General features: G+C 34.1%; 4 protein-coding genes across 5 annotated transcripts in view; 1 reads left to right on the plus strand and 3 right to left on the minus strand.

Moving 5' to 3' along the window:
- LOC125860880 (protein-L-isoaspartate O-methyltransferase 1-like) overlaps nucleotides 1-15144 on the minus strand; it is a 48720-nt gene that overhangs the window by 11917 nt on the left and 21659 nt on the right. The gene's annotated exons all lie outside the window — the stretch shown is intronic.
- On the minus strand, nucleotides 4538-6352 carry LOC125858665 (uncharacterized). The gene is made up of 5 exons (XM_049538495.1): nucleotides 6322-6352; nucleotides 5921-6189; nucleotides 5494-5749; nucleotides 5090-5352; nucleotides 4538-4777 (listed from the first exon to the last, which is right to left on the minus strand). Exons 1-5 carry the CDS (start codon nucleotides 6350-6352, stop codon nucleotides 4538-4540), a joined length of 1059 nt encoding a protein of 352 aa, XP_049394452.1.
- Nucleotides 11705-15144, minus strand: part of LOC125860881 (protein MHF2 homolog) — a 15012-nt gene continuing 11572 nt past the window's right edge. Inside the window, exon 7 of one of the 2 annotated variants that reach the window (XM_049540916.1) lies at nucleotides 11705-11724. The gene's annotated coding sequence lies outside the window, so the exon portion shown is untranslated. Of the gene's footprint in view, nucleotides 11725-14550; nucleotides 14639-15144 lie in introns of those variants that run through there. The other variant, XM_049540914.1, reaches the window with a different exon arrangement.
- Nucleotides 11773-14165, plus strand: LOC125860879 (leucine-rich repeat receptor-like serine/threonine/tyrosine-protein kinase SOBIR1). Its single transcript, XM_049540911.1, has one exon. The coding sequence runs from the start codon at nucleotides 12100-12102 to the stop codon at nucleotides 14005-14007; it is 1908 nt and encodes a 635-aa protein (XP_049396868.1). The 5' UTR covers nucleotides 11773-12099; the 3' UTR covers nucleotides 14008-14165.

A 15144-nucleotide genomic window follows, 5' to 3' on the forward strand; every position in this document is an offset into this window, starting at 1 on the left:
AGATAAAGCCTTGGTAAGTACATCTACCAGCTGGTCTTGTGTCTTGCAATACTCTAACAATATTTCCTCCTCTGCTACAAAATCACGAATAAAATGGTAACGAATATCAATATGCTTTGTCCTGCTGTCTTGGTCATGGAGATAGTTGTTTTATTGTCACAAAATATCTCTGTTGCTCCCTTCTGCACTTGTTGAAGGTCTACTAATACTCTTCTTAGCCAGACGGCTTGACAAGCTGCTGAAGTTGCTGCAATATACTCAGCTTTTGAGGTTGACAATGTAGTTGTAACTTGCTTTTTTTAACTCCAAGTCACCGTACCTGAGCCTAGAGTGAAAACGTTTACTGAAACACTTCGTCTGTCATCCAATGAACTTCCATAATCGCTATCTGTGTACCCACACAATTTGAAATTATTGGTATTTGAGTACCAAATGCCATAGTCCAAAGTTCCAGCAATGTACCACAAGATTCTCTTTGTTGCTCCATAATGTACCTTTGAAAGTTGCTGCATAAACCTTGAAACAACACCAACAGAAAATGCAATATCGGGTCTAGTGTGTGTCAAATATATTAGACCTCCAACCAAGCTTCTGAACCTTCTTGCATCTGCTAACTCTGCTTCATTCACCTGCTGCAATTTTTCATTTATATTCATTGGTGTAGCCGCAGGCTTGCAATTGAGCATGACAAATTTATTGAGAAGGTCTCTGTCATATTTCCTTTGTAAAAGAAATATTCCATCCTCAGTATGGTGGACTTCAAGGCCCAGAAAATAATGCAATAACCCCATATCCGACATCTCAAACTCATTCATCATTTGAGACTTGAAATTATCCACAAGAGAATTAGAAGAGCTACTGTAAATGATATCATCAACATAAAGACATAGAATGATGAAATCATTACCTTCCTTCTTCACATATAATGTGGGTTCATTCTCACTTCTCATGTATCCATTTTTCTGGAAGTAACCATCGATCTTGCTATACCATGCTCGAGGGGCTTGTTTCAAGCCATACAATGTCTTTTATAAGCTTGAACACCTTTTGTTTCATTGCCTTCCTTTATGAAACCTTCAGGTTGAGTTACATAGACTTCTTCTTGTAAGTCTCCATTGAGAAATGCCGACTTGACATCAAATTGGTAAACTGGCCATTTCAATTGTGCAGCCAATGCTAGAACCAGTCTCACTGTTTCAAATCGAGCTACCGGAGAAAATGTTTCTTCAAAATCAACACCATACTGCTGTGCATAGCCTTTTGTCACAAGACGAGCTTTGTTCTTTTGTAGGCTACCATTTGCAACAAATTTTGTTTTAAACACCCACTTCAGACCAATTGCGTTTTTCCCTTTTGGTAACTCCATCATTTCCCATGTTCCATTCTTTTCAATGGATTTCATTTCCTCCACCATTGCTTTCTTCCATTCTTCTTTTTCTGCAGCTTCTTCATAATTTAAGGGATCTGAAACAGAAAAAGCAAATTGACAAGTCGCATACAGGTTATTAGCATACTTGGGATTTGGCGTTCTAAGCCTTGTTGATCTTCTTAATGGAACTATCCCATCTGAAGACTCTTCATGAGTTGCTGAAATCAGTGAGATGGGTAACTCCATGGAAGAACTTGAAAGTGAACTTGCAGAGGTTGACCCTTTTTCTTCTTCTTCAGTGATTCCAAGAGGCATATGAATCTCTTGTCGGACCAACTTTTTACTACATTCCCAGCTTGTATTTTCATCAAATATTACATCCCTTATAACTGAAATCTTTCCATTAAGAGGGTTATACAATCTATATGCTTTGGATTGAGTACAATAGCCAACAAAAATGCATTTTTCAGATTTCTCATCAAGCTTTTGACGAGCTTGTGAGTTTACCAACGCATATGCAACACATCCAAAAACCCGTAAATGACTTACATTTGGTCTCCTGCAATGCCAAGCTTCATAAGGAGTTTTATTCATGACGGCTTTTGTTGGTGAAACATTCAGTAAGTAAATAGATGCTGCCACAGCTTATGCCCAGAACTGATTCGAGAGTTCTTTTGCTCGCAACATGCTTCTTGCCATCTCCATAATGGTTCGGTTCTTCCGTTCAGTGACACCATTTTGCTCCGGAGTATAAGGAGTTGTTAACTCCCTATGGATACCATTTTTTTTCACAAAACAAATTGAATTCGTTGGACACGAACTCTCCTCCTCTATCTGTGCAAAGAACTTTGATACTGTAGCTACTTTGGTTTTCCACCAAAGCTTTGAATTTCTAAAACTGTTCAAATGTTTCAGACTTGCTCTCCAGAAAATACACCCAACTCATGCGACTATAATCGTCAGTAAACAACAAGAAATAACGACTTCCGCCTAAGGACTTAGTCTGCATAGGACCACATAAGTCAGCATGTATTAGTTCCAAACATGTTGAAGCTCTCCATGCTTTTCCAACAGGAGAAGATTTCTTAGTTTGTTTCCCATAAATGCACCATTCACATAAATCAAGAGAGCTGATTTTCGGTAATCCAAGAACCATACCTTTATCACCTAGCAATTTCAGGCCCTTTATATTGAGATGACCGTACCTCAAATGCCATGGCTTCGAGTCATCCTTTGCACTTGCAGTGAGAGCAAAATTTTCCATGTTAGAAATGTCCAGCGGAAACATATTGTTTGGTGTCTTGGTGATGTGAACCTTTTTTCCTGACTTCTTATTTGTAATGACACAAGCATCATCATCAAACAAAAGAGAATATATGTTAGCCATTAGTTGTCCAACACTTAACAAATTGAATCCTAAATCTGGTACGAATTGAACATCATCCAACATTTTTACTTTGTTGTGGCTAGTGTCTATAGCCACCTTGCCTTTTCCTTCAACCTGCATCTCTTTTGTGTTGCCAAGCTGCACCTTCTTCTTTTGCTTCTCATCAAGGTCTCTGAACATAGATTTGGCCCCTGTCATATGATTTGAACAACCANAATATCGGGTCTAGTGTGTGTCAAATATATTAGACCTCCAACCAAGCTTCTGAACCTTCTTGCATCTGCTAACTCTGCTTCATTCACCTGCTGCAATTTTTCATTTATATTCATTGGTGTAGCCGCAGGCTTGCAATTGAGCATGCCAAATTTATTGAGAAGGTCTCTGTCATACCTCCTTTGTAAAAGAAATATTCCATCCTCGGTTTGGTAGACTTCAAGGCCCAGAAAATAATGCAATAACCCCATATCCGACATCTCAAACTCATTCATCATTTGAGACTTGAAATTATCCACAAGAGAATTAGAAGAGTTACTGTAAATGATATCATCAACATAAAGACATACAATGATGAAATCATTACCTTCCTTCCTTCACATATAATGTGGGTTCATTCTCACTTCTCATGTATCCTTTTTTCTAGAAGTAACCATCGATCTTGCTATACCACGCTCGAGGGGCTTGTTTCAAGCCATACAATGCCTTTTTCAGCTTGGACACCTTTGTTTCATTGCCTTCCTTTATGAAACCTTCAGGTTGAGTTACATAAACTTCTTCGTGTAAGTCTCCATTGAGAAATGCCGACTTGACATCAAATTGGTAAACTGGCTAGAACCAGTCTCACTGTTTCAAATCGAGCTATCGGAGAAAATGTTTCTTCAAAATCAACACCATACTGCTGTGCATTGCCTTTTGCCACAAGACAAGCTTTGTGCTTTTGTAGGCTACGATCTGCAGCAAATTTTGTTTTAAACACCCACTTCAGACCAATTGCATTTTTCCCTTTTGGTAACCCCATCATTTCCCATGTTCCATTCTTTTCAATGGATTTCATTTCCTCTACCATTGCTTTATTCCATTCTTCTTTTTTTCTGCAGCTTCTTCATAATTTAAGGGATCTGAAATAGAAAAAGCAAATTGACAAGTCGCATAAAGGTTATTAGCATACTTGAAATTTGGTGTTCTAAGCCTTATTGATCTTCTTAATGGAACTATCCCATCTGAAGACTCTTCATGAGTTGCTGAAATCGGTGAGATAGGTAACTTCATGGAAGAACCTGAAAGTGAACTTGCAGGGGTTGACCGTTTTTCTTCTTCTTCAGTGATTCCAAGAGGCATAGAAATCTCTTGTCGGGCCAACTTTTAACTACATTCCCAGCTTGTATTTTCATCAAATATTACATCATTTCTAACTGAGATCTTTCCATTAAGAGGGTTATACAATCTATATGATTTGGATTGAGTACAATGGCCAACAAAAATACATTTTTCAGATTTCTCATCAAGCTTTTGACGAGCTTGTGAGTTTACCAATGCACAAGCAACACATCCAAAAACCCGTAAATGACTTACATTTGGTCTCCTGCAATGCCAAGCTTCATAAGAAGTTTTATTCATGACGGTTTTTGTTGGTGAAACATTCCATAAGTAAATAGATGCTGCCACAACTTTTGCCCAGAATTGATTCGAGAGTTCTTTTGCTCGTAACATGTTTCTTGCCATCTCCACAATGGTTCAGTTTTTTCGTTCAGCGACACCATTTTGCTCCGAAGTATAAGGAGTTGTTAACTCCCTATGGATACCACTTTTTTCACAAAACAAATTGAATTCCTTGGACACGAACTCTCCTCCTCTATCTGTGCGAAGAACTTTGATACTGCAGCTACTTTGGTTTTCCACCAAAGTTTTAAATTTCTGAAACTTTTCAAATTTTCAGACTTGTTCTCCAGAAAATACACCCAACTCATGTGACTATAATCGTCAGTAAACAACAAGAAGTAACGACTTCCACCTAAGGACTTAGTCTGCATAGGACCACATAAGTCAGCATGTATTAGTTCCAAACATTTTGAAGCTCTCCATGCTTTTCCAACAGGAAAAGATTTCCTGGTTTATTTTCCATAAATACATCCTTCACATAAATCAAGAGAGCTAATTTTCGGTAATCCAAGAACCATACCTTTATCACATAGTAATTTCAGGCCCTTTATATTGAGATGACCGTACCTCAAATGCCATAGCTTCGAGTTGTCCTTTGTACTTGCAGCGAGAGCAAAATTTTACACGTTAGAAACGTCCAGCGAAAATATATTGTTTGGTGTCTTGGTGATGTGAACCTTTTTTCCCGACTTCTTGTTTGTAATGACACAAACATCATCATCAAACAAAAGAGAATATCCATTACCCATTAGTTGTCCAACACTTAACAAATTGAATCCTAAATCTGGTACGAATGGAACATCATCCAACATTTTTACTTTGTCGTGGATAGTGTCTACAGCCACCTTGCATTTTCCTTCAAGCTGCATCTCTTTTGTGTTGCCAAGTTGCACCTTTTTCTTTTGTTTCTCATCAAGGTCTCTGAACATAGATTTGGCCCCTGTCATATGATTTGAACAACCACTGTCTACGAACTATATATCATTTGGCTTATGGTTTGTATCAATGCAAGCCATAAAAAGATAATTCTCTTCCTCATTTTATTTTGCTGTAAAATTCATTTTTTGGTCTTTAAACCAACAATCAGCCTTTATATGCCCATAGCGGTGGCAGTGATGACATTGAACATCATTCTTTATGTTGCCTTGCTCATTGGACTGCCTATGCCCATTATTTCTTCCTCTGCCTCTTCGATAACTACGATCTCGACCACCGCAAAATCCTCTTCTTCCTCGACCTCTACTTACTGGACCATTATTGTCTCCATATTTAGTAGTTGCGTCTTTCACTTGGAATGCCTTTTCTTCATTCTTCTCTACTGATCGATTGATTCTCGCCTAATGAGCTTGAATAAATCCCATCAGTTCATCAAAGGAAAAAACTGATAGATCCTTAGATTCTTCGATAGCCGCAACTACATGATCAAATTTTGGATTCAAGCTTCACAATACCTTTTCAACAATAATCTGATCAGTAACCTTCTCTCCATAGGATCACATTTGACTGACAATTGTCATTGCTCTTGACAGAAAACTAGCAATAGATTCACCACTTCTCACCATCAAGGTTTCAAAGTCAAGCCGAAGTGATTGCAGTCTCACCACAATGACCTTTGAATCTCCTTGAAACTCTTTCTGCAGAATGGACCAGGCTTGCTTTGATGTAGTTGCTGTTGCGATTCGTGAAAAAACGTTGTCATGGACAGCATGCTGGATAAATACCAGTGCCTTAGCATCTTTTTTCTTGTTGTCTCGCTGCCTATTTTCTTTATCAGGATCTGTATATCCACGTTCTACTAAGTCTCAAAGATCTTGAGACTTGAGTATAGTTTTCATACGTATGCTTCATAATTCGTAGCTTTCTCCCTTGAAGACAGGAATAAGTGGTTGTGCCACACTCAATGAACTACCATTAGTTGCCATGACTGGCTCTGATGCCATATTTGTTGGAAAAAAAGTACAGAGAAATATAGAAATAATAAAAAAGAGAAGAAAAACTGCGACTACTTTTAGTTTCTAATTAATTGGAAGTTATAGAATAACAAAATATGCCCACATGATATATAGGTTAAGTGATAAATAACTAATCCAAAAATATAGGTCCTATAACCCACTAAAACACTATTTCAGCAACACTAGAAAACTACCTAACAGAATGCAGAAGACTAGTTCAACCAAACTATCCATATCCTAATTTACGTGTTTCTACTTTGTTTTGAATCACTTTTCAACAAGAATTTCGCTTAGTAGAACGAAAAACCATAAAATGAAAAGAATATTTAAACGTTGAATATGAACAACAATAAGTACAAAAATGAGAAAAGCATAGACTTGTCTGTGTTGTCCCTCAAACCAATCAAAAGAGAGGGTTGTTTCTTTTGCCATAGTTCTCTCATGTCTTTCCTTTTCCGTCCATATCATTCACTAAAAAAATGTTAATTCTTTTCTTAATTCATCCCACTTTAGCCTTGGTTAAGGCTTACTAGCCAACTCAAGATTTAAGTTTTATTTTTCAGTTTTTTCTCATTAAATATATTATTATATTTTTTATGTTATGTGTTTATATTTAATACTTTAAAAAGTTATAAAAAAATTTATATATAAATTTATGTTTTGCATCAAAAATATTGTATTCAAATTAATGTAACACGTTGGATTTGCCCTTGGGTCAAGCCCGTGGCGTGTGTCACGGGGCATGGCTGGAAAAATGAAGAGGAAAAAAGAAAAAAGAGTCTCACTTTTCAGTCAAATAAACATAAATGAGCCAATGAACATGGTCATCAAGTTTGAACATACCTTAATGAACAAATAATAGGGAGTATAATTTTAATGTAAGTGGTTAGGGGGGTGTATGAGTTAGTTTGGATCGGTTATTGGTCAAAATTAAAATCAAACCAACTTAATTGATTTTAAAATTTTCAAAACCAAACCAAATCAAATATAATATATATTTATTGGTTTCAGTCCGGTTTGTTTTGGTTATTCAGTTATTAATCATATACAAAAATAAAAAAAACAATTCATTCAAAATGTGAAAAAAGCGACAATAATCAATTCAAAATGAAAAATAGTTAGAATGATTCATATTACATAACTTTGATTATTAAATTTACTACGAATAAAGCTTCAAAATTTATTATTTTGGTCTAGAAGAAAGAGACGATGACATTTTCAATCCCACAAAGAATTGTCATAGACTCTCGAATACATGAAGTCAATAAGATAAATGTTCTCGCTTTGGACATTTTTGCTTTCATAAGTAAATATAAATAAATTTTGATGAAAACGTATGTAAGATATTTAAAAGTGTTAATAAAAATAATATATTATGTATGCATAATAATAAAATATATGTATATAATTTATTGATTTGATTCGATTATTTCTTTGGTTTTTATTGAACAGAATCATAACCAACCCAAATACTATCGATTTTTAAAAATTTAAAATCAAACCAAATCAAACTCAAATAAAATCGGTTTTGTCTAATCGATTTGATTCGATTTTTCGGTTTGAATTGGTTTTTATCCAAACTGTGAACACCCATATAAGAGGTATACAGAAAATTTGTATATTATTTTATACGCCAATTAATTACGTAGGATTTTTTTATTCATATGTTAGTTATTTCTTTTTTGTATATAATATATAAGATTCTATGCGACCAAACATGATAGCAGTTATCAAACATAAAACAATATTACTCATATCGAATTTAATATATGAATAATTTAATTCCTATAATAATCAAATATATCTATCTATATATAATAAGCCACAATGCAACTATCATTGTAACTATCTTGTTAGCTTTCAACCAAAAGCTAACAAGATTTTTAGTTACATATTTATTATTTAGTTAAATAATAAATATGTCATTGTATGAGCTATTTATTACTCATTCCTTTTGAATTTGTTAATCTAATTTTGATCTGACACATAGTTTACGAAAGTAAATTAAATTTTGAGAAAAAACATTAAGTGATACTTGAAGTTGTCCCAAATTTTCAAAAAGACACATTAACTTTGCGTGCGTTCTATTATCCCACAAAACATTCAAAATCACAATAAATACACATTCTTTACACAATATTTTCACTTTGGACAAAAATATCCTTCAAATGTGCAATTTCTTAAAAACAAAAAGTCGGACCCATTATTGATGTATTGAAGGATGCTTTGGTAATTTCCTATGATGAATTCGTTTTGTTTGTTTCTTTTAAATTTATTTTACTATACTAAATAATTGTATAAAATATTATAAATCACAATAATTAATTACTTAAATATTTAAAAGATATAAAAATATATAAAAGATCTGATTGATTCTTCAAATTTTATCGGTGACACATAAATTGGGACAAATGAAATAATATATATTATTTGAAAATTTCTTAGAAAGTACTATAAATTAAGTAATTAACAGCTAGAAATATTTCAAAGACAAAAAATTGATTGAATCTCAAAAATTTTTTAGTACTACATAAATTGAGAAAGAATAAATGATCTCTATTATTTGAAAATGGCGTAAAAGTATTACAAATCATACAATAAGAATTAACAATTTAAAATTTTAAAAGACTTTAATGTTTTATACTTATTCTATTTCCACTTTGGACAAAAATATCCTCCCAATATGCATATTTTTTTAAACAAAAAGTGGNAAAAATAGTTAGAATGATTCACATTACATAACTTTGATTATTAAATTTACTACGAATAAAGCTTCAAAATTCATTATCTTGGCCTAGAAAGAAGAGACAATGACATTTTCAATCCCACAAAGAATTGTCATAGATTCTCGAATACATGAAGTCAATAAGATAAATGATCTCACTTTGGACATTTTTGCTTTCATAAGTAAATATAAATAAATTTTGATGAAAACGTATATAAGATATTTAAAAATGTTAATAAAAATAGTATATTATGTATGCATAATAATAAAATATATGTATATAATTTATCGGTTTGGTTCGATTATTTCTTTGGTTTTTATTGAACAAAATCATAACCAACCCAAATACTATCGATTTTTAAAAATCTAAAACCAAACCAAATCAAACTCAAATAAAATCAGTTTTGTTTAATCGATTTGATTCGATTTTTCGGTTTGAAACGATTTTTATCCAAACCATGAACATCCATATAAGTGGTATACAGAAAAATTGTATATTATTTTATACGCCAATTAATTATGTAGGAATTATATATATATATATATATATATATATATATATATATGTATATATGACGCTTTTCATCTTTTGTTAAAGTTTATATTAAATTACATTATTTCATAGACTGACCGTATAAAGTTTCTAATCACTTATCCTCTTCCATGTTAGGTACTCACGTCCACGATAAAAAGAAATATTAGTGATTAGTTAGTTAAAGGCAGAGACGGACCTGAAGCTTATGAATTCTTAATTATAATCTTTTTAAAGTTACTAAATTCCAAGGTTCGATTAAACACGCATTCTAGTTCCACCTCTGATTAAGGATTACTTCACATGTGTTACATGAACGAAAATTGTCCTCTTTTCATTATCAAGAAACTTCTCAGTTCTTACAGGGCAAGCCACCCAATGAAAACACAAAGTTATTGACCAGATTCAGTTTTCACCTCTTTACCCTACCACCATCGAACATTTTCTTATTTAAAGCTTTCATATTGTGCTGCTTCATTTCAACATAATAAAAGAAAAAGGAATTTTTGACCAAAGTAAGCTATTAATAAAATCATTTTACTAAAATAATACGTTTTTCTAAAATTTTACAAAATTAGTATAAACATAGTTCTCAGTAACGTTTATTTAATTCAAAAAAATCCAATAACAAAAAGACAAAAATCTGACAGAGTAAACAGACATAAAACGTTATTAACAGTAACGTTATATGTTTCGTTACTCTGAGACACGTTTTACAGCTAAAACGTGACTCACAGTAACGTTTCTCTGGAATGATTGAAAATTAAAATTCAATCTTGTACATGCCTCATTCAACTTTATTAAACTTTCCACTATTAAATTTTGTATTTTTTATATATATATATAATACAAAAGCAAGGAAAATAAGAGTGAGGAGGGTTGTTCTACAATATCAATTAATTTCTTTTTTTAATAGTTGTTTTGCTTACTTATTACATCAATTTTAATTCAATAGCTTCTTTATTGATAGTCTAATATTTAATAATCATAAGAAACCGATTGGTCTAATATTTGGAAGGGATGGTATCTTAGGCTAGAAGAAGATCTCTCATATGATTGATTTACAAATTTTGAAATTGAAATGATACAAGACAAGCTCCAATTTGTGCAAAGTCTTCCTCACTTTTTTTCCTTTTGTTTAAAAAAGTATTGTCTATGTATAAAAGAGAAAGAAAAGAAAAAATCATATATATTTCAAGTGAAGGTATGTACAAAATATATCTATCCATTTTAATAGTGGAAATTTGAATAATGAATGAGGCATGTACAAGATTAAATTTCAATTTTCAGCCATTCCAGAGAAACGTTACTGTGAGTCACGTTTTAGCTGTAAAACGTGCTTCAGAGTAACGAATTATAAAACGTTACTGCCAATAACGTTTTATGTCTGTTTTGTCTGTCAGATTTTTGTCTTTTTATTATTGAATTATTTTGAATTAAATATAACCTAAAACGTTACTGAGAACTACGTTTATACTAGTTTTGTAAAATTTCAAAAAAACATATTATTTTTGTGAATTGATTTTAATAATGACTTACTTTGGTCAAAAGTTCAAGAAAAAAACATGCAATTCGATCACACAATCTATACATGGTTACGTTATTTCAATCGGAATTGGTTACTGTTCTTACATTTATAAGATTCTGAAGATGCCAAGAAAATTTACTATACATGCTCACTGTTTTTCACTTTAAAGTTTGAATTGATTGCAGAAATTAATTGTAGATTTCATTCCAAAAATAAATTATCTCGACCGTTTATATTCTAGTTAGAATAAGTAAATAGTGAATCCGACCGCGTAGAGAAATCAAGGAATAAATCTGTGTGAAAAATAGGGTTTCCTGACAAATTCAGGGACCATATAGCTATTAATGAAGCAGACATGATTTTCCCAAAAGGTGATGTAATTCCTCCCACCAATTGGGCAACAAAAATGACCTCAACAAGTCAATCCCATTATTTACTTCACCTTGTCACCACTCTCCGCCATTGTACATTCTCTTTTGAATCCCCAATGAATTCTCCAATTTGCTTCATATTCATCTTTATGACACAGGTGGATACTATTCAGCGAAAGTACTAAATTGAAGCATATAAATTACCTGCATAAATAGTATACGAATGAATTATAATACATAAGGTTTAAGGTAATAGCAAACATAAACAAAAGAAATTAGGAAAATGAACTAAGCACTCTTGTCCCGAAATAATTGGGTAATGCAAATGGCAAATGAGGAATTTCACAGGTCAACTCATTAGAAGAAGAAATTATATTCATTGGGACCCTGGACGACTCAAATTTTCCACATAGGTCCCAACTTGACTTATGATGTCATTTTCCACACCACTTCTTATTACCTTAAATATCAGCCTTCAGAATTAACCACCAAGCAACTAAGAGACATCCTACTCCTCAAGCACCACCAGTGTGGTGCCTCATCCAACTCCCAATTCCACCACAATACTGCACCAATCCGATGGCCTTCACAGCCTCACATATACACCTTTCTTTTTTGTCTTTTTTCACTGTCATCCTTCTTGTTCAAGCAAAACTCAACCTTTACTCACCTGATCACAGTGCTCTTTTACTTGTCCAAAAAGGCTTAGGTATCCCTGCTCACCGCAATGCTCTTGAGAACCCATGCAACTCTGTTGGAATAACATGTGAAAAACGACTCACAAACAATTCATACGTGCTAAGAGTCACAAGGGTTGTCTTCAAATCCTACGGGTTGAAGGGTACTCTGTCTCCTGCCATTGGGAGGCTTTCTGAGCTCAAAGAACTGTCCCTCCAAAACAACAAACTCTTTGACAGAATACCAACTGAAATCGTTGACGCGAGGAAATTGGAAATCTTGAACCTTCAAAACAATCAATTTTCTGGCAAAGTCCCACCTGAATTATCATCTCTAGTCCGCCTTCGTACCCTTGACCTTGGCTCTAATGAGTTATCTGGGAACCTGAACTTCTTGAAATACTTTCCTAACCTTGAAAAACTCTCCCTTGCTGATAACATGTTTACTGGCAGAATACCTCAATCCTTGAAATCTTTCAGAAATCTCCGGCTCCTTAACATTTCAGGCAATAGTTTCCTTGAAGGTACGGTGCCTGTCGTGAGTCAAGTTGAGCACTTATCAGCAGACTTAAATCGAAAAGATTATGTTCCTAAGCGTTACATTCTTGCTGAGAACGAAAGAAGGCCAAGGCACACCCCTGCAATGGCACCAGATTCATATGCCCAAGCTCCAGGACCTAGTACAGTTGTAGTACCAGTAAAAAAAGACAAACACAACAAGATCAGAAGGAAGGTAGGCGCCTGGATTCTTGGATTCTTTGCTGGAGTTTTCGCTGGGGGGTTATCGGCATTGGTCTTCTCCGTCCTCTTCAAGGTGCTTATGTTTTTAATCAGAGGGATCAGAAATGATTCAGGCTTAACAATTTTCAGTCCATTGATTAAGAAAGCCGAGCACTTGGCCTTTCTGGAGAACGAAGATGGATTGGAATCACTAGAACTCATTGGGCAAGGTGGATGTGGAAAAGTTTATAAAGCTGCGTTACCTGGAAGTGACGGAAAGATTATAGCCGTAAAGAAGATCATACAACCACCAAGGGATGCTGCAGAACTCACTGAGGAAGATAGCAAGGCTATGAATAAGAAAATGCGCCAGATTAAATCAGAAATCAAAATTGTAGGTCAAATCAGACACCGGAATTTGCTTCCCCTACTGGCACATATGCCAAGACCAGACTGCCATTACTTGGTCTATGAGTACATGAAAAATGGGAGTTTACAGGATACCCTCCAGCAAGTCAGAGAGGGGACACGGGAATTAGATTGGTCGGCACGTCACCGAATTGCAATGGGAATAGCTGCTGGACTCGAGTATCTCCATATAAATCACACTCAGCGTATAATTCACAGAGATCTAAAGCCAGGCAATGTCCTCCTTGATGATGACATGGAAGCTCGAATTGCGGATTTTGGCCTTGCAAAGGCTGTCCCAGATGCTCATACACATATTACAACTTCAAATGTGGCAGGAACTATAGGATACATCGCTCCAGAATATCATCAGACACTGAAGTTCACTGATAAGTGTGATATATACAGCTTTGGGGTGCTGCTAGGCGTGCTAGTTATGGGAAAGCTTCCATCTGATGAGTTCTTCCAGAACACTTCTGAGATGAGTTTAGTGAAATGGATGAGAAATGTCATGGCTTCTGAGGATCCAAACAGAGCAATTGATCCAAAGCTGATGGGTAATGGAAATGAGGACCAAATGCTTTTGGTTCTCAAGATTGCCTGCTTTTGTACCCTGGAGAATCCTAAGGAGAGGCCTAATAGTAAGGATGTTAGGTGCATGTTGATGCAGATCAAGCATTAAGTATGTAGTGGATAACTTACAGTAAATAAAAGTTTGTCATGAAACTAAGATAGTATTTCTTGTGTATGACGGTCCTTGTGTATTCTGTTACATCTCCAATATGAGAGACTGTCCTTGTGTGTTTTGTTTCCTCTCCAAAATGAGAAGTTTACATTTATGAAAGTTCTTTGCACAAGTTTCCTCTGCTATATTATGATACCTTAAAGCATGGTACGAAATGTGAATCGAATTCTTTCCACCAGATGCAGAAACTACTAATTCTATTGTCTGTACTCTGTAGTTGGAGATGTGAATGGCACTCAGTCCAGAAACTACTAATATACTAATATGATCAATATAGAAACACTTGTATTCACAAGCAAGAGAATTGGTCTATAAAACTCTAAGATCATGGAAGATTTTAAACATGAAACAGAAAGCATATCCTTATTCGGTTCATTAGTATGATACAGCAAGCATTCGAAGAGGAAACAGTGTTCTAACCACTAATAGAGTAACAACCAATGAACTTATTTAGGATATCTGGCAAAAAAACCTGATCATCTTGCACGCAGAAGACACCAATAACATGATTGCTTCTACAGGTAATAGCTTTCTTATAACTAAAGGTGTAGAACCAGAATCCTCCATGCTGTGAGCAATAGCTAAAAGCTAGAAATCTATTTATCTTTTTTTTGTGATTTTTTTGAAAAATACAAAAAAATCACCTAAATATTAAAGATAATCACATTTAAATCTTCCTTTATCAATAGTCATATTTAATTTATTTTATCATTAATGTTGTTAGTTTCTTTTCCTTAATATTTCTCAATTTCTTCTTTTTAGCATTTTAACTTCCTCCCTAAATCCAATTATTACACTATTAACTCTCTTTTTTATTTCTCAACTTTTACTCTTTTAATGCTATATTTTAATTTGTAAATATACGTTTACTCAAAACTCTTTTGCCTTTTCTTACATTTTATGTTCTGTTCTTTCTTATTTTAATTTCCTCCCTAAATCCAATTATTATTCCACTATTAACTCTCTTTTTTAATCCAAATATTTCTCAATTTTTACTCTTCAAATGCTATATTTTATTTTTGGGAAAATGCATAAGTACCCCCCAACTTATGCCCGAAATCCCTGAGACACACC

This window comes from Solanum stenotomum, chromosome 3 (genome assembly GCF_019186545.1).
Source record: "Solanum stenotomum isolate F172 chromosome 3, ASM1918654v1, whole genome shotgun sequence".
NCBI classification, from domain to species: domain Eukaryota; kingdom Viridiplantae; phylum Streptophyta; class Magnoliopsida; order Solanales; family Solanaceae; genus Solanum; species Solanum stenotomum.